Source organism: Trachurus trachurus, assembly GCF_905171665.1.
Source record: "Trachurus trachurus genome assembly, chromosome: 21".
Classification (NCBI taxonomy): domain Eukaryota; kingdom Metazoa; phylum Chordata; class Actinopteri; order Carangiformes; family Carangidae; genus Trachurus; species Trachurus trachurus.
Genome location: NC_139899.1, coordinates 31,567,052 through 31,587,504, shown reverse-complemented (window position 1 = coordinate 31,587,504; position 20,453 = coordinate 31,567,052). Strand labels below are relative to the sequence as shown.

Sequence of the window (20,453 nt, the reverse complement as noted above, 5' to 3'; positions counted from 1 at the left end):
AAATTGGCCCATTGCCATAGTCCCTATAGTCATAGCAGTAGGTTCGTTACCTTTAATTGTCGGTGCAAGCTGTTTTTAGAACGGTGGAGCAGAGCCGTGAGCTGCTCAGAGCTACGCTACGGAGGCTCATTATGGGATTTCTTGGTTTCCCTCATCAAACTCATCAAATACAAAATCCCAAAACTCCAAAACGCTCTGGTGGACAAGTTGTGACCTGCACATTCACCACGCTATGAGATAATAACACAACGTTACCACACAGAGTTGTTTTAGAACCCTGAGCAGACTCCAAGAAACCAACCAAGAAATCCCATAATGAACCTCCGTAGCGTAGCTCTGAGCAGCTCACGGCTCTGCTCCGCCGTTCTAAAAACAGCTTGCACCAACAATTAAAGGTAACGAACCTACTGCTATGACTATAGGGATTATGGCAATGGGCCAATTTGCCAAAATGTTGAACTGCCCCTTTAATGGCAAAAAAAAAAAAATGGAGCGTTGTAATCTTATCGGTTAACGGTTAATAATCGGTTAACGAGCGTCGGTTACCGGTCAGAAAAAAAATTCAAAATGTGCATCCCTACTGGAAACAAAGCAGCACATTCAACCATCTTCACACTGTCACATCACTGACCTCATGAGTCTTCATCAAACTGTCAATAACTGATCACATGATCAATAACTGCAGCTGTGTCTTGTTCTCTCCATCAGATTCCTGTCCACTCACAATCGACACAAACACAGTGAACACAAAGATCAAACTGTCTGACAACAACAGGAAGGCAACACGTGTGGAGAAGCATCAGTCATATCCTGATCATCCAGACAGATTTGACCTTCGACCTCAGCTGCTGTGTTCAACTGGTCTGACTGGTCGCTGCTACTGGGAGGTCGAGTGGAGAGGAGACGTTCATATATCAGTGAGTTACAGAGGAATCAGCAGGAAAGGAAACAGTAGAGACTGTTGGTTTGGAGGGAACGATCAGTCCTGGAGTCTGGAGTGCTATGATGATGGTTACATAGTCAGGCACAATAACAGACATACACCTATCACCTCCTCCTCCTCCTCCTCCTCCTCCTCCTCCTCCTCCTCCTCCTCCTCTGTCTCTAACAGAGTAGCAGTGTATGTGGACTGTCCTGCTGGCTCTCTGTCCTTCTACAGAGTCTCCTCTGACTCACTGATCCGCCTCTACACCTTCAACACCACCTTCACTCAACCTCTCTATCCTGGATTTGCACTCTGCTGGTCTGGTTCCTCGTTGAGTCTGTGTTGAGTGAAGCAGAGTCTCCTCTGACTCACTGATCCACCTCTACACCTTCAACACCACCTTCACTCAACCTCTGTATCCTGGGTTTAGACTCCATCCTGGTTCGTCAGTGAGTCTGTGTTGAGTGAAGCAGAGTCTCCTCCTGTCACAGAAACCTTCTCTCTGTTGAACAGACAGTTCAGTCTCTACACGTCTGTCTCTGTCTCTCACTCACGTCGTCTTCACAGGACAGAGATGAACACAGTTTAATAATGAACTCATCAGCGTCATGGCAACAGAAAAATCACTTATTATTATTGTTCTGCTGCTGCTGACTGTTATTGTTTCTCTGAATGATTTCGATGTTATGATAAAAGGTATCAGGCTACTTTCAGGACGAAGGTGGTTTCACTGCAGACTCTTATTTTGAAAAGTCGGCCTGAGCTACATGAAGAGCACCGTGTCGTTCTGACTGTTAAAATAAATAAATAAATAAAGGTTTCAACTGAAACAAAGTTCACGTCTGTGTCATTATTTACATGTTGTCACGGCAACATGAACCAGAATAACACTGAAACACACTGTGGACTCTGTCATGAAGGTGTTAGTTACATCATTATATATTATATTTATAGTATAGTGCAGGTGTTGTGGTGGACTCTCCCCAAGATGTTCAGACTTTAACGTAACAAACTGCTGCTAAATGAACTTTAATGATTTCTGCTTTTATTCAGACAGGACAGTGAAGAGAGAGAATAAACTTGGTTTCTGTTTTGTCTTTTTTCCTCTTTGCTTTTATTACATTTTTGTTTTTCCTTTTCTTCTTTAGTAGACTCTCATGTCATGTTCAGGGGCATTAAAGCAGAAGTGAGTGATATATTTGTGTTAATATAAGTCTTAAATAGTTGTATCTTCCGACAGCAATCACTTACATAGAGTGTTTGGACTGAAACACGGGTCTCTCAGTCCCTCTGCTCTGCTCTGAGCCGAAGAGAAAACATTTATCGTATCCTACAGTTTTTATCCAATGAGGAGAGAGAACGGCATGCAGGGCTGTGTGTGCAGCCAAGGAACGCCGTGAATGTGGTGACGTAGCGACGAGGACTGTTATGGTGCGTTCAAGGAAACTCGTATTTTTCCGACCGTGAAGTGGTACCAGTTCGATCTGGTACGAGTTCACCGGTCGGAAGTTACGAGTGGCCGTTATAGTGACTTTCACTGGTAAAACAGGTCGGAAAAACACGAGTGGGTTGCCTGGAACGCTACAAAGTCGTAAGTTGTGACTTGAAGCTGTAATTTACGATTTCAAAAGCCTGCCTGGAACGCAGCATTAGCGAAAACGACCGGATCACTCACTTCTGCTTTAATCAATAAATCAGAATATCGTGGAAAAGTTAATGTATGTCAGTTAGTTTAGTTCAATTCAAACAGTGAAACACATCATGTATTATACAGATTCAAAACACACAGACTGAAATATTTCATGCCTTTATTTCTTTTAATTGTAATGAAAACCTAAAATTCAGTAAATCAAGAAACTATAATACAGTGGGGAGAGTTCACGACTGTAACCTAATGAACTCCAAACACCTGCAGAAGTTTCCTGAGCCTCGTCTCTCAGTCTGGTTCATGACCTCCATCATATTCTACTTTATTGAGATGTATCTTTGATCTTTGCAACTCTGAGGGTGTTTATTTGTTATTTGTTGATTATTTGTATATGTATGAACTATTAAAGATAAATAGAGGAAATTTCATGCAGGTTGGATTCAAACCCACGGCTGCTGCAGCAAAGTCTGAGCCTGTAGCTACAGTGGCATCATCATCATCATCAACGATCTCAAGAAGACATAAAGTTAAACATGAAACACTCTTTTCCAATATTTTAATCAATATCAGTGTATTATTTTAGTTTTCTACGGTTTTAAAGTGGTGGAAAAAATCTAAATGAACTTCAGTTCATCAGAATTAATAATTAAACTGTCAACAAAAAGTGAACATTATAGAAACATGGACTTATTCAGTCCTATAGGTCTGTTTATCTTATTCAATATCTAAAAGGGACTGCGGACTGTCTGATGGACAGAGCGCATTACTGACACACAGCGTCGTCAGACAAAATATCAGGTGGATAATAAAAGTAGAGACTGGAGTTTAAGATGCACATATGGGGCATATGTGCATCTTTATGCCGCTGCATGAATGCACTGCATGCTCTCGCTCTGAGCGCAGCGCATTTATGCCGCGGCTGCCTCGGAGGAGAACATTTTTTTTTTTTTTTTTTTAATCATTAGCGGTGCTTATTTATTAGTCCACACTACAGTTTGGTGCCTACGCTCCTCTCTGCCTCGCATTGTCTCAGGAAATAACTGGGAAGGTTTCAGAATATCTGTAAACTGAAAACATATTTTCTAACAGACTTGATGACACCTGTCGTCTTCCTCCCGAGGGTTTACGTCGAGGGAACCACCACAGATTATTGTAAAAGGTTTGAAAGTCCGAGGCTCGATCCAAAAACGCTTTTACCCAGCAAAATATCACGTTGCTTGATCCGAAACTGTTTAACACTACAAAAAGCCGAACCATGGCTGATTATGTAGTTTGATCCGACGCTAGACTGCGCTCTAACATGCCATTTTTTTAATCCTAAATTAACCGGGTAATAATTCATAACCGAGTAGCAGGTGCCTACTCAGGTACTCGAGTACTCGGGTAACCGTGCACATCCCTAGTCTGTAGGTTACAGTTATTATGGTTATTATGGTTATTCAACAGTGGACTGACTGTGTTCCCAGTCACGACCCCTTGTGGTTGTTAGGTGGCACTGCGTTACATTGACAATAATATGAACAGGTGAGTGTTAAATGTTCACTGTTTCAGGTCTCATCAGATAATCCATCATTTATTATCATTTAAAAACACAAGTATGTGATTTATTTTAAAACTAGAAGAAAATATGACACCATTGATGTCACAATCAAGAAATTAATAAACAATTAAAAATGGTGCCGTTTTGGTTTTTGGAAATTCCTGTTATTGTTATTTTATTTTTGAAACCAGAAACCAAATTCATGAAGATGTATCTGGTTTTTAATTCTAAACCAAAGACTAGAGACAAAATTATGTGATGAATTAGTTTTTTGTTCTAAAAGAGTTTGAAGTTTTGCTGATTAAACCTCTCGTTTTTGATTTGGCAGAGACAGGAAGAACTCCAGCAGAACCACGGCTCCACAGCAAAGTGGTTTTCAACAATGAAGCTAAACGTCATCTATTAAACACTGATCTGCTAAATCCAAGTAAGCACAGAATGACTGATGAGTTTATCAATACAATGTTCAGCATGAGCCTATATCCAAAAACCACTGGACCCAGCAGAATCACAGCCCATTGTGCCGCCTTAAAGGGATAGTTCACCCAAAATTCAAATTTCACTCATTATCTCCTCCCCCTCATGTGGACTAAGAGCTGGGAGAAGTTTCAGAGTCCTCCGTGGCTTCTCTGAGTTACAGCGGGGCTCCGTGCAGCACTGCATGTCCATATGACGGTTGCGAACAGAGCTCACTTTTCTTCCTCCAAAAAGACACACCAAAAAACATCCAAATACCTCCATACTGCTCGTCTGTAATGTCCCTCTTGTATTGAAGCCCCGACATGAGAAATTGTTCCGAAAAAAATTAAATGTTTTAAGCATGTTTGTAGTGGAATCTCCCAGTGTTGCTCTGCAGAGCCGTGAACTGGGTGTCAATGCAAATCACGCGAGATTTGGACGGACCAGGAAGAGCCGTGCTGGGAGCTTCCGCTACAAACAAGCTTAAAACATAGACTTATTAAAAAAAAATTCTGAACAATTTCTCATGTCGGGGCTTCAATACAAGAGGGACATTACAGACGGAGGTATTTTGATGTTTTTTGGTGTGTCTTTTTGGACGAAGAAAAGTGGTGTCCATTCATAACCATTATATGGACAAATACTGCTACTCTGACAATTCTCCCAGCTCTTAGTCGACATGAGGGTGAGTAGATAATGAGTGAAATTTGAATTTTGGGTGACCTATCCCTTTAACGGACCACATATTGACCAATGAGACAGAAAACAAGCCGGTGAGTGGACTATGAATCTCTGAGCTCAGTGAGCACCTACCAGTTGTTACAGTTGATGGCAGCGTAGCGGTTCAGTGCTTTCTCATGCGTCGTCGTGTAGTTTCACAGAGGACAAGGACCGTCACTGTCAGACTCCCATCAGACTTTATTTACATCTGCTAATGAAAAGAGGAGAAATAATCTCTGCATCAGGCTTCACAGTCACAGCTCAGGATAACACACACACACACACTGGAACAAAATAACCTTCACAACACTCTCTGCCTGTTCAACAGTCACGCTGCTAGGATTAGCCACAAGCTAACATGAAGCTATCAAAGTGAGTGAAAAGCTTTTCCGTATCAATGAACTTGTCATGTATCTCACTCAGCATCATCACAGAACATCAGCAGTTGTTGTCTGGAGCAGATCTTCACATGTATGATCAATAAAGTCACCTTTAACCCTCAAATAGAAAGTTATATTAACGGAGCTCAGTACAAGTCAACCTACCACGACACTCAGACAGCAGACTGTTGCCTAGAAACGGGTCAACCCGCCAAGTCTGCAGGGGCTCGTTAGTGCGGCGTTTCAAAATAAGAGCTTCTAACTCATAGATCATATTAATACATAAATAATAAATGAAGGAGTGAAAGACTTCATATTGTAACAGGCAGATAAATAATAATAATAAACTAAGTGTAGTGCAGCTTCCATAATAACAGAATTACAGTTAGTGGAATTACTAACTCCTTAACTCTGTAACAGCAGCAAGTACAAGACAAAGCAGCCAGATGAATAAATAAAACACATTACAGCAGAGTGAGGACAGAGGAAAGCATCAATGTGTTTAGGAATGACTTGTAAACAGTTTATAATGAAAACGATATTGACAATGTATATGGAACATTTTAAAAATATTCACATCATTATTAAACAAAAAGTGTCCAGTGAAACAACAAAGCAGCAAACTAAAGTAGCCTCTATAGATGGACCATGGATCATGAAGGGATTAGGAAACGCCTGTCAAAAGACAAATACACTCTACAGAGAATTTATTCAACAAAGAATTAAAGAGGCAGAAAATAAATGTAAGTATCAGAATAAGTGAACCAATACTATGAAGCTCTGTAGAAAAGAAAACTATAGGACAATATTTAATAACCCCCAAAACAACACTAAAGGAATATGGGATATATAAAATGTTATTATCAAAAATGGCTCAACACAATGAAGTTCCCCTCAGTATTTCATTGTCACAGGATATGAAGCTATGGACCAGGAAAGACTGGGCTCGTAATAGGAGGGTTAGGTGAGTGATAAACACAATGAGGAAATGAAGTCACAAGCTACTATGGAGTTAACATATGCTTTATGAAAAATAAAGATAAAATGAAAATTCAGCACAATAACTGACTTCATGTTCCACAGTTTCTTTCTTTTTGTTCTTCACAAATGACAAATCAAATTGTTCTCTATCACATATGGGAAATGTCCACATGAGAGAAAATAATAATAACAAAAATGAGTTTTAATTAATGTTGTTTGAAAGTCTTTGGGGAACAGAGACAGGACTGTTACAACATAGTCATAACACTCTCCTCTTTATGGCCATACTCAAAGCACATAATCACACAATTAAACACACTAGTACTGTAATACAATAGTGACTAAAGGAAGGTTTTAGTTCTATAGCCTATCAATTGGAATATTTATTTTTACACATTTTAAAACCATAAATTATTTTAGCTTTTTTTGCCATGAAATGTGATGATTTTAGCTGTTTTCCATGAACAATACTTTTTGTTTTACTTTTAACCATGAAATATGATTCATTTTGTTTAATTTCCTTTTAACCATTAAACAAATCCTTTAAGTTATCAACTGTGAAACAGTAAAAACCAGTGGTGGACAGTAACAGAGTACATTTACTTGAGTACTGTACTTATACATATCTAGAGGATTTGTACTTTACTTGAGTATTAGATTACTTTGGTACTTATTACTCTTACTTGAATACATTTCCAAGGCAAATATTTTTACTTTTACTCGAGTTAATTTGTAGGAAGGCTGAAAAGTAAGAGTAAGAGTTAGTTGGACGGTGCAGGTTCATTCGGTTACAGTTTTCACGCAAGAGTTAAATGATTGTTAATAAACATCTGCATTACTTCATTAAAGAATTGTTATTTTTATCAACGTTTGCCTGTAATCTCCTGTGGTAATGCAATGTGTTGCATTAACATTTTTAATTTGGCTCTCAAATGTATTTTTGTGTCCTTGAATATTTTATTTAGTGGTAAAAGTGTGAGTGGAGCCGTGCATGGAGTCCTGCAGCGTCCTGGAGGAAACTGGAGATGAGTTCAAACACACAGAATCACTGCCAGAGGCTTTTACAGCTGATTGGAAGATACAGTCCCTCCATCTTCTCTTCCTCCTGCTTTTCCATGGATGTTTTCTAGGAAGCTCCCAGTTCTTCTCCTGTGGGTGTTGTCCCTGCTGCAGTGGATCAGTGTCGCCCCCTGCTGACGCTCCTGACCACATCACAACAACACAACACACACAGGGGAAACACACACATGTTCTTCTGACAAGCGGCGGACTGGAGATCGATATTATCATTAATGTTTTAACTCTTTATGGTTCAGTAGTAGAAATAAACAGCAGTAAAAACACCAGTCTGTCTACTCAGATTACAGAAGTCACCTCCCCTCCCCCACTTCCTGTTTTTACTTTTTACTTTCACTTTCACCACGCGGTTGTGTCGCAGTTTATTTCGTCGTGTGAAGGTAAGGTGAACAGTCTGAATGTTTTCCTCGTTAACACCTGTCGTTACCTGAGTTCTCTGCCCTTCAACGTGTCGTTGTGTTGTTGTTGTGTTATTATAATGTGACTGTAGCTGAGTCAGAGCTGTAGCTGTAAAGTCTGGACCGACAGAACCGTGTCCTCCATGTTGTGTGGATGTTGTGGGTAGAAGCGCTGGAATAAGAGCAGAAGCAGAGTTAGTGGATGGATTAGTGGGTTTGTTTAATACTATGGTGTTAATAGTTAAAATAAATTTGAAGCAATTTGGTTGAATTATGGGTGTTTTATTGAATTTAGTAACACTCTGTCACTCCCCAGAGGACAAAAGAGCACAAAACATAACATTATTATCACACAAGTTGTGTTTCATCTTTTTATTCAATTTCAGACCAACCTATTAACACTAATTTCACATCTCATTTGTATGAAATAATACCTATTTTTTGAGTTTCACAAAATAGAAAATTTCCCCAACTGGTTTGACTGCTAAAAAGCACAAAACATAACATTATCACACATATTTGTGTTACAAAACAAATCAACATTCATTTCCAAAACATTTAACATAACATTTGAGGGGCTGCTGGTTGAGGGGCAACTGGGTGAGGGGCAGCTGCCACAGAAAGAGAGACTGTTTCTGAATGAAGATTGACTCTGAAAAGTTAGTTAGAAAGATTGAATGTATGCTGTTAAATGTTTGGAAATTAATGTTGATTTGTTTTATAACACAAATATGTGTGATAATGTTATGTTTTGTGCTTTTTAGCAGTCAAACCAGTTGGGGTCATTTTGATGTTACTATTTGCTGCCATAAAAAAATGAAAGGGTTAACAAAAAAATCCTGATGGAAGTTTGTCATATGCCAGTGTCTGTTAATCCATTAATTCATTTTCCTTTGATCTTTACTATATTTGAAATTATTCAGATTTTCTGTTTAGTGAAACTCCAAAAATAGGTAGCCTATGATTTAATATAAATGAGGTATTAATAACAAAAAAAGTGTGAAATTAGTATTAATAGGTTGGTCTGAAGTTGAATAAGAAGATGAAACATACACTTGTGTGATAATGTTATGTTTTGTGCTTTTTAGCCGTCAAACCCGTTGAGGTCATTTTGACCCCAGAGAACAACGAATGTTAATATTTGCCGCCATTAAAAAAAAAGAAGAAAGAGTTAAAAATAAAACTCCTGATGGAAGTTGCTGTGATAGTGGAGCTGTGAGGTGAAATAAGTGGAGGCCCAGTTGTTGTGTGTGTAATAATCAGCTGTAGCTTGTTTGATCCAGTGGTTTTCTACAGGGACGCTGTCCACACAGAGACTGTGTCACATCAACTCAGTGGATCTCAGTCCTTGTGTGTGTCAGTGGATGGAAACAGTGGTCCATGGATCATGTTGCTGGGCTGCAGCTCCATGACGCCATCTAGTGGACTGATAGTAGAAGTAGAGCAGCTGATGGCAGCTTCCTCTTCCTCACTGCTGTGTGACTGCATTCAGCTGCCACTGATATGAAGCAGAGAAGAAGAGCCAATCAGTGGAGGAGCAGCTGGAGACATGATGGACATGTGAGCTGCTGTGCAGATGAATGATGTGTGTTTCCTCTGCAGGTGAAGCTACAAAGTGTGTGTGAGCTGATGTGGATGTGAGCTCAGCAGCATGGATCAGTGTGAGGACAGAGAGGAGGGAGCCCCTCCCTCTAAAACCAAAAGCCAGACCACAGGTCAAAGGTCAGAGTTTAAAACAGTCAGAAAGACTTTTCTCTCTAAAAGTCAGTTGTTGTGTTTATTAAAAGATTTAAGATATTTCACATCGGTTTTTCTCCAACATGCACATTTATCAGTTGTGTTGTTGTTTCAGGATCCAGCAGCAGAGACCAGACTCTCCTGAACCCAGCTGTCTGTCTTTAAAGAGCAACGAATCAAAGGACTTTCACATTACCTTTAAAGGAGGACGTGGATCAGCTGATCAGATGTAAGACAAAACTACATTTCAAAGGTTTTGAGTTTCTGTTGAACGTTCTTCCTGTGGAGTCACATTTCAATGATTCTCATTAAAAGCTGAGTTATAACTCAGACACACGTTCAATGAATGACTGACAGCATCCCATGCATCTTTCTTTCTGTTATTGCATCCACTGCTGACGCTACTAAATATAACAGCAGCTTTTTGCTCACTTCCTGCAGCAGTCGCTTCACTTCAGCACTAAAGTTCTTTTTATGTTTGGAGTCCGACGCTCCCTGTAGATTTTTGTTTGGACATTTTAACTTTCCTTCTCAACTCACCTTCTCTGACATTCTTGATTTAACAACACGTTCATGAATCTGACGTAGAGTTTGCATGTTCTCCCCGTGCATGTGTGGGTTCTCTCCAGCTTCCTCCCACAGACCAAAGACATGCAGGTTAACTGGTGACTCTAAATTGCCCATAGTTGTGTAAGAATGTGTGTGTGTATATATATGTTGGCCCTGTGATAGACTGGTGACCTGTCCAGGGTGAACCCCGCCTCCTGCTCAAAGTCAGCTGAGAAAGGCTCCAGCTCACCCTCCACCCTAGTGAGGATGAGCTGGATAGAAGATGAATGAACTTAAAGAGAAATCGGTGAATGAAGCCCATCCATGTGTTGATGTTGTTACAAAATGTAGGAAAAGGAAGTCATTCACATTTGTAACCCTTAAAATAACTTTGCAGAGAATTCTTTTGAAAACCTAAAACTGTCAAACATGAGTTGTGTTGTTGTTTCAGGATCCAGCAGCAGAGACCAGACTCTCCTGGACCCAGCTGTCTGTCTTTAAAGAGCAACTGGTCAAATGAACGGTTCATTACCTTTAAAGGAGGATGTGGATCAGCTGATCAGATGTAAGCTGTAACTGACAGTCAGACTCAGGTTATTGTAGAAAAGAACCAGTTTGTACGACGTGTTGTTGGACCAGGTCTGAAACCAAAGTGTCTCTGTCTGTTGTGAACGTCCTCAGGGGACATATAAAGTCCATCTTGTATTATCTCTCTGTCCTGATGTTGACTTGACACTGATTCCTCCACAGAGTGGACCAGGAGAGCTCAGAGGTTCCCAGTGGTCAGTCTGCCCAGCAGCATCAAACACACCTGGACTCCATATTTAAGGTGAGGACATGTCCAACAGCTGCTGTCACATCTGTTGTGTTCACTATCATCTCCATGCTGCACTTTGACACCAGTGGATTGTCAGTCTGTCCAACATGGATCTGATGTTTGGCTCCATGGTTTTAGTTTGATGCTGTCACTCATAGAGTTTCTGTTCCAGCTGCTGGAGGAGAACATGGTCACTTTTGTCAAGAACGAGCTGAAGAAGATCCACAAGGCTCTGAGTCCAGATTACCCAGAATGCTCAGGGAGTCAGAGTGAGGATGAGGAGGTGTTGGATGGTGAGGATGAAGAGCAGAGGAGGAGCAGCAGAGAGGCATTAGTGAAGATCACAGTGAACTTCCTGAGGAGGATGAAGCAGGAGGAGCTGGCTGAGCGTCTGCAGAGCAGTAAGAGGATTTCTGTAAAGATTCAACATGATGGACAAATGAGACGTTCACTGACATCAACACATGGAGGGAAACATGTTCATATAGTCGTTATTTAGAGGCATTAAAATGTTATATTTCTTGTGTTTTCATTCAGAATATTTTGCTCCAGTTTGTGGACGTAAACTCAAATCTGTCCTGAGGAAGAAGTTCCAGTGTGTGTTTGAGGGGATCTCTAAAGCAGGACACCAAACCCTTCTGAACCAGATCTACACAGAGCTCTACATCACAGAGGGAGGGGCTGGAGGGGTCAATGTGGAACATGAGGTCAGACAGATTGAAACAGCGTCCAGGAAACCAGACAGACCAGAAACAACCATCAGACAAGAAGACATCTTTAAAGCCCCACCAGGAAGAGACCGACCAATCAGAACAGTGATGACAAAGGGAGTGGCTGGCATTGGGAAAACAGTCTTAACACAGAAGTTCACTCTGGACTGGGCTGAAGACAAAACCAACCAGGACATACACTTCACATTTCCCTTCACCTTCAGAGAGCTGAATGTGCTGAAAGAGGAAAAGTTCAGCTTGGTGGAACTTGTTCATCACTTCTTCTCTGAAACCAAAGCAGCAGGAATCTGCAGCTTTGATCAGTTCCAGGTCGTCTTCATCTTTGACGGTCTGGACGAGTGTCGACTTCCTCTGGACTTCCACAACACTGAGATCCTGACTGATGTGACAGAGTCCACCTCAGTCAACGTGCTGCTGACCAACCTCATCAGGGGGAAACTGCTTCCCTCTGCTCGCCTCTGGATAACCACACGGCCTGCAGCAGCCAATCAGATCCCTCCTCAGTGTGTTGACATGGTGACAGAGGTCAGAGGGTTCACTGACCCAATGAAGGAGGAGTACTTCAGGAAGAGGTTCAGAGATGAGCAGCAGGCCAGAGGGATCATCTCCCACATCAAGACATCACGAAGCCTCCACATCATGTGCCACATCCCAGTCTTCTGCTGGATCACTGCTACAGTTCTGGAGGAGCTGTTGAAGACCAGAGAGGGAGGAGAGCTGCCCAAGACCCTGACTGAGATGTACATCCACTTCCTGGTGGTTCATCTAAAACTGAAGAAGGTCAAGTATGATGGAGGAGCTGAGACAGATCCACACTGGAGTCCAGAGAGCAGGAGGATGATTGAGACTCTGGGAAAACTGGCTTTTGAGCAGCTGCAGAAAGGAAACCTGATCTTCTATGAATCAGACCTGACAGAGTGTGGCATCGATATCAGAGCAGCCTCAGTGTACTCAGGAGTGTTCACACAGATCTTTAAAGAGGAGAGAGGCCTGTACCAGGACAAGGTGTTCTGCTTCGTCCATCTGAGTGTTCAGGAGTTTCTGGCTGCTCTTCATGTCCATCTGACCTTCATCAACTCTGGACTCAACCTGATGTCACAGCAACAAACAACCTCCAAGAAGACTGAAACAACAGGAGTCAAATCTGCAGAGACAATCTTCTACCAGAGCGCTGTGGACGAGGCCTTACAGAGTCCAAATGGACACCTGGACTTGTTCCTCTGCTTCCTCCTGGGTCTTTCACTGACGACCAATCAGAATCTCCTACGAGGTCTGATGTCACAGACAGGAAGTGGCTCACGGTCCAATCAGGAAACAGTCCAGTACATCAAGGAGAAGATTGAAGAGACTCCTTCTGCAGAGAAAAGCATCAACCTGTTCCACTGTCTGAATGAACTGAATGATGGTTCTCTAGTGGAGCTGATCCAACTATACCTGAGATCAGGAAGTCTCTCCACACGTAAACTGTCTCCTGCTCAATGGTCGGCTCTGGGCTTCATCTTACTGTCATCAGAAGAAGATCTGGACGAGTTTGACCTGAAGAAATACTCTGCTTCAGAGGAAGTTCTTCTGAGGCTGCTGCCAGTGGTCAGAGCCTCCAACAAAGCTCTGTAAGTGTAGAGATAGTTGGATTTATTCATCATTATATAAAAACCCTCCTGTCTTTCAACAGGACAGATAATAAATTCCTTTCTTCTTTAATTCCTCATGATCATCTCTTCAGACTGAGCAGCTGTAACCTCTCAGAGAGAAGCTGTGAAGCTCTGTCCTCAGTCCTCAGCTCCCAGTCCTCTAGTCTGAGACACCTGGACCTGAGTAACAACAACCTGCAGGACTCAGGAGTGAAGCTGCTGTCTGGTGGACTGGAGAGTCCACACTGTAGACTGGAGACTCTCAGGTGAGGATCCATCCAGCTGTTTATCTGATGACACTTGAACACAGCAGCAGGTGTTGACAGAGGGTTCCTGTGTGTTGTTGTGTGTGTTCAGTCTGTCAGGATGTCTGGTCACAGAGGAAGGCTGTGCTTCATTGGACATGTTCATATTTTTAGTGAACGTTGAACTGAATGAATCAGTTTATAAATGATGACCTGAGCAGCGTTCACTGTCACCAGAGTGAACACTGCTCAGGTTTTATGACAGTTTTACATCACGTCTCATGATGTCTCCATGGAGACGGCCCAGCATCACTATTATGTTGTTGTGGTACAGACGGTACAGACACATCTACTACTGCTGAAGACAGTTTGTTTGAGTGTTTGAAGCAGTTTGATGAACAAACAAGTGAAAAAAGAAAAAAGCCCCTGGATATTTCCACATACAGTTTACCTTCCCTACACCGGTCTTTCACTTTCAGCAGAACATGACTCATTGTTTAGTAGTAAAATATTTTCTCAATCTCTACATTTTGTTTTTTAGTTATAAATGTAACTCATGTCTGTGATTCTTTAGGTTCATTAATTCATAGAGTTTGTTAGTGGCAGTGATTAGAGGCTGGTGATGGAGGTAGAAGGAGGTTCTACTGAAAAACAACAGCTGATTATTTATTTTAATGAACAGAACAAATGAACAGGAATTAGTTCATTTTCATCTGTATGAACTGAACTTATAAGGAGTTGTTTTTAAGTGGGAACTGACACAAACACTGACTGAAGAAACTAAACTGCATTTGGTGGTGGTGGCTCACTGAACATCTGAAGTGGTGTGAACATTAAAACACTGATTCCAGGAATCTGTCCCAATATTTTATCGTTTGGAGAAAACAATATAGATGATGGTTGGTGTAGGTAGTGGATGATTTGTTCTGTACAATGAAATAATAAAGGAACATTACACATTATGACATCAAACAAATTATAAAGATAAATTAAGTTACTTTTCTTTAAAGCAGAAGTAAGCGATCCGGTCGTTTTGGCTAACTTCCTGTCAGCTGATGGAGTTAGCAGTCCCCGCCCTCGTCCCTACGTCACCACATTCACGCGCATCCCTTGGCTGCACACACAGAGAGGACCGCCCCTTTATGCCGTTCTCTCTCCTCATTGGATAAAGGTTGTAGGATACAAGGAAAGTTTTCTCCTGGGCTTACAGCAGAGCAGAGTGACTGACAGACCCGTGTTTCAGACCAAACACTCTATATATAGTTGGGTCATTTACAGAAGTTCCGTGACCGTGGAGAGCGAAGGTTCGTTTCTCACTGGATTTGTTATCTATGAAGGTTAAATAGAAAATTTAGCTGGGGTGCCCCGCCCAAAAATGTGGGGAAAATTTTTGAGAGCCCTAAATCCAAAATGGCTACCGTCCGCCAAGCTGGAAATGATCTTTTCAATGGTTTGGCCCACAGTGCTGCATAATACATGGTTTCTATGACTATTTGGGTCAAGAAGTTCATAAATGATGTAGATTTATTGATTTGACCTGTTTTTGACCATCAAATTCAAGATGGATGCCAATTTTTGGCCCTTTAAATGGCCATTTTTCAAAATCATCATAGAGCCTCAATATTAGGCTCAAATGAAAGCTCTGCTCATACTGAGTTCAGTTTAGGACAGTAAAATTACAAGTAGGCCACACAGAAGTCATCTCAAAGGTCAAAAAGATCAAGGTTTGTGGTGAGAAACAAACTTTGCTGATGTCCTTTTCCATTAGTTATCTGAACTGTGTTGGTCAGTGGTCCCATCAATTCATTATGAACCAGGAAATCATTTTACACTTCTCAATAGCATAAAATATCTCTAAAGTTGTTTTCTGCAGTGATTCCCAAATCAGTCAGCCCCAATTCCTCAAAGTGTCTCAGCTAGGAATTTTCCAATGACATTAGTGTGTGGAAACTTAAAGAGTGGGTAAACATGTAAAAAGCGTTTTTGCCATTCATAATGTCATTGTGGAGCTAGGCCTCAGAGGCTGTTTCAACATCGCTGTGTTCAGGATTTAATTGGTGGGTCTGAAATTAGGGCTGCAATATGTAACAACAGTGTAAGTGTGTGCTCATGTCATAGATATATTGCAATTAAATGACGTTCGTCATTCAAGTTAGTAAGTGACCGATTTTGTTGACGGTGCAAATCCATAATATGTCATGCTTGTGTAACATCACCGCTAGCTAATTGCTTTGCATGTAATCATGACATATTGGCATCATTCCATAGGCGGAGTCAATCTAACAGCTCAATGATAATCCACAACCAGGTAATATTTTATGTGCACCAATAGGTGGTGTGCAGTCACATGATTCCGATGACGCGTGAAGTTCAGATGGGGGGCAGGAAGTGGAGAACGGTGATTGGAAATTAATGGAAAGCGAGTACTCAAAAGTGTTGGGTAAGCCTGCAAGTAGCAGGTATTGTCTAAAAATAGAAAAAGATATCGGATGTGATCCACACACACTGAGGAAACGTGAAAAAAAAGGCCAGAGTGGAGAGACTGGACTGGAGCAAAAACCAACCGCCCCGCTTTCATCTGTGGGGTGTTTGCAGCTCGGTGCCGATCAGGAAGGGCGGAGGATCGGAAGGACGGTGGGTCAGTAAGACGGCCGAGGCAGACGGGGCGTCTCAGACTTGTGGCGCATCATTGAAAAGTTGCATCTGCCTCGGTCGTCTTATGACACCTCTTCCTCCGCCGTCAGGCGGTGAACGGCCCCGAGCTGTGAACACAACGCGGCTGGTGGGAATTACATGCCATGTTTCAGTCACGTAATTGAGATAATAACTTCTTTCTCCCTCAATGTTGTTATTATTTTGTTTTTCCCGGTTTGACTGGTTTGTACAGCCGTAGCAGCGCAAAACTTGGGCATTTTCCAACCGTTATCCTGTCGGCAAAACACTTCCTGCCATCCCATCCCATCTGCAGTTGTGACGTTCCATGTGACGTCACCTGCAAACCACCTATGTAGCTATGGCAAGGAGTTATAGACTGGGGTTTTATGTTTGTTTGCAATGTCAAACATGGTCACATTTCTTCACAACTAAAGCTAATCCATAGCTGGTATTATCCCTCACAACAGATAATACTGTAAATGGGTGAGAGTGACTGAGTGAGGAGGAGGAGGATTTCTTTTATTGCGGTGATATTGGTGATATTGATCAGGCCCTCTGTGTGGAGTTTGCATGTTCCCCCTGTGCATGTGGGTTCTCTCTGGGTACTCTGGCTTCCTCCCACAGACCAAAGACATGCAGGTGAGGTTAATTGGTGACTCTAACTCTGATAGGTGTGAGTGTGAACGGTTGTTAACCCTGCGATAGACTGGCGACCTGTCCAGGATGTACCATGCCTGAAGGCTCCAGCTCACCTGTAACCTTAGTGCAGGATAAGCAGTATAGAAAATGAATGAATGAATGAATGAATATTGGTCAGGGGCAGGGGCGGACAGGCCATCTGTGTATTCTGCAGAATCGCAGAACTACCGGTAATCCAGGACAGCCAGCGGCCGCCACACAGTCACCGTTTTTTTTTTTTTTTTTTTGTGATCTACCTGTTGACCCTTAAGCCACTTGTGATTGTTTAGTTATGCTTGCAGACAGAGCCAGCCCAAAGCATAAGCAAACTTAACACCTGCTTAGGGCCCCATGCCCACTGGGACCCCAAAAAACAATTCACTTTTTTAAATCTGTAGTGCGTAACTTCTGTCGATCCCTACAGAAATCCTGCATAATTACAATTACCCTTAGTTGTTGTTGTTGCACTTCAAGTTGTTGTTGCACATTTGTGCACTTGTGCAGTTTATTTTAAACCAAAGATTAAAAAGCAGATGACGTGTTTACAGAAAATGCATTGTTTATTGGTTTATTTTGTTACTTTTTGTAGGCCTAGTTCAAAGCATCACACTTGAGTACTATATCATTTGAATGTTAAGTGTAAATCAACCCCAGGCTGCACATTCAGCTGAATTTGGTACCATTTCTGATTTAAAAAAAAAAAACATAGGCTAGATGTGTAAAAAGAAGCCAGGCTAGGATGATGATTCGTAATGACTGATTAGAAAAATTAACTAAGTTTGTAGTAGGTGTGTAAATAATCAATAATCAGTATTATTGGCAGTAATAGCAGGCCCCAAATTAAAATTTAGCTTGGAGGGCTTGTGTGCAAAGTTTATCCCCGTATTGATTGAAACCCGATGTGGCCCGACACATGGGTGCTGAAGCCTGGACCCGACAAGCCGCCCGACTCACTAGTATTGGTTGAGTGTGGTATTATTAAAGAGTAAGGTAAGCTTTGTTGAATCACTGCAGAAGACAACTTTAGAAATATTTTATGCTATTTAAGTGTAAAATGATTTCCTGGTTCATAATGAATTGATGGGACCACTGACCAACACAGTTCAGGTAACTAATGGAAAAGAACATCAGCAAAGTTTGTTTCTCACCACAAACCTTGATCTTTTTGACCTTTGAGATGACTTCTGTGTGGCCTACTTGTAATTTTACTGTCCTAAACTGAACTCAGTATGAGCAGAGCTTTCATTTGAGCCTAATATTGAGGCTCTATGACGATTTTGAAAAATGGCCATTTAAAGGGCCAAAAATTGGCGTCCATCTTGAATTTGATGATCAAAACTAGGTCAAATCAATAAATCTACATAATTTATGAACTTCTTGACCCAAATAGTCATAGAAACCATGTATTATGCAGCACTGTGGGCCAAACCATTGAAAAGATCATTTCCAGCTTGGCGGACGGTAGCCATTTTGGATTTAGGGCTCTCAAAAATTTTCCCCACATTTTTGGGCGGGGCACCCTAGCTAAATTTTCTATTTAACCTTCATAGATACCAAATCCAGTGAGAAATGAACCTTCGCTCTCCACGGTCACGGAACTTCTGTAAATGACCCACCTAATAAGTGATTGCTGTCGGAAGATATAACTATTTAAGACTTATATATAAACACAAACATTCAGCTTACTTCTGCTTTAACTTAATTAACACATCAACAGTTTTGATTCACTTTAAAGGGACAACGAGGAGTTTTGGAAAGCGAAGTGTTTTCTACTACATTTACCATGAGGCTCCGTGCGCACGGTGAAATTCTTTGACCGGCGCAAGACGTCCGTCTTGCCCAGAATGTTTTCATTCATCAACAATGAAAGTCAGAGGTTCCAAGACGATCAGATACCATCGTAGTTCCAACCATAAACGACGATTCGGCGGCGTTATTCTCATGACCCGCCAGGCAGCATCAGAGAAACCTAAAGTAAGGAAACGCTGGTCAGCTCGCCCAACATTTCCAACATTAATTAAAATAACAAAATAACGATAGAGACAAAACGCTATATTTATCAAAAATGGAGCCATTAACAAGTGTGGGTAGCGTAGATTCATCCACATTAACGTGAGACTTTTTTTTATAACCAAATAGAAACTCCTCGTTGTCCCTTTAAGGTCAAACTCAGGTCTCTAGTATGAGATAAAAATCAATATGATAACATTGAAACAACATGAGCAACTTGAATCAACAAACAAAGGAAGTGAGGTCAGTACAGTCACATTGTCTTCAGGCAAATGTTTGGAGGGAAAGAGAGGGTCAAAGGTCAGAGGGCTGGGTTATATCACCTTAGGGGGTGTCTGTGATTTTAACACTGACTGTATACAAACAACAAAACAAATATATTTAAGATTATACAAAGATGAGTGAGAGATCACAGTATATAATCAAATATATCTATAAATCTATTTATACAAACTGGAACATGTTGAGTAAGAAACACTGTAAACTCTCAGGTTTGTGTTGAAATGTTGTGTATTTATTGATTCTAACCTGCCATTTCCTTCATATTGAGTATGTGAGTGTTTTTCCTTGAATTCGTCTTCAGACTGAGCAGCTGTGACCTCTCAGAGAGAAGCTGTGAAGCTCTGTCCTCAGTCCTCAGCTCCCAGTCCTCTAGTCTGAGACACCTGGACGTGAGTAACAACAACCTGCAGGACTCAGGAGTGAAGCTGCTGTCTGGTGGACTGGAGAGTCCACACTGTAGACTGGAGACTCTCAGGTGAGGATACATCCAGCTGTTTATCTGATGCCACTTGAACACAGCAGCAGGTGTTGACAGAGGGTTCCTGTGTGTTGTTGTGTGTGTTCAGTCTGTCAGGATGTCTGATCACAGAGGAAGGCTGTGCTTCTCTGGCCTCAGCTCTGAGCTCCAACCCCTCCCATCTGAGAGAGCTGGACCTGAGCTACAACCATCCAGGAGCCTCAGGAGTGAAGCTGCTGTCTGCTGGACTGGAGGATCCAGACTGGAGACTGGACTCTCTCAGGTATGGAGAGGCTGCTGCAGCCACACTCACTGTCTGATAGAGGAGGAGGAGCTGGAACATCTTCTATGGCCCCGTTCACACCTGGTCACACCTGGTATTAACATCTGTCTCAGGTGATCCATGCATTGATGACATCAGATCCCATCACTCAGAGACCATATCCAGAGGTGGTGTAGGCCACAGTGAAGTTCCTCCCACTCCACTGACGTCCTCTGTCTCAGTCTGACTCGTCCCAACACAGTTTATACTG

At 41.7% G+C, this 20,453-nt stretch overlaps 1 protein-coding gene across 1 annotated transcript in view; it reads left to right on the top strand.

Annotated features, from left to right (window-relative positions):
• LOC311004115 (uncharacterized protein) overlaps positions 1–20,453 on the top strand; it is a gene marked incomplete at both ends in the record, with an annotated part of 80,192 nt that overhangs the window by 16,688 nt on the left and 43,051 nt on the right. The window contains 2 exons of the mRNA XM_083996063.1: positions 13,686–13,859; positions 19,765–19,938. Coding sequence (XP_083852189.1) covers positions 13,686–13,859; positions 19,765–19,938 — 348 coding nt within the window. The remainder of the gene's footprint in view (positions 1–13,685; positions 13,860–19,764; positions 19,939–20,453) is intronic.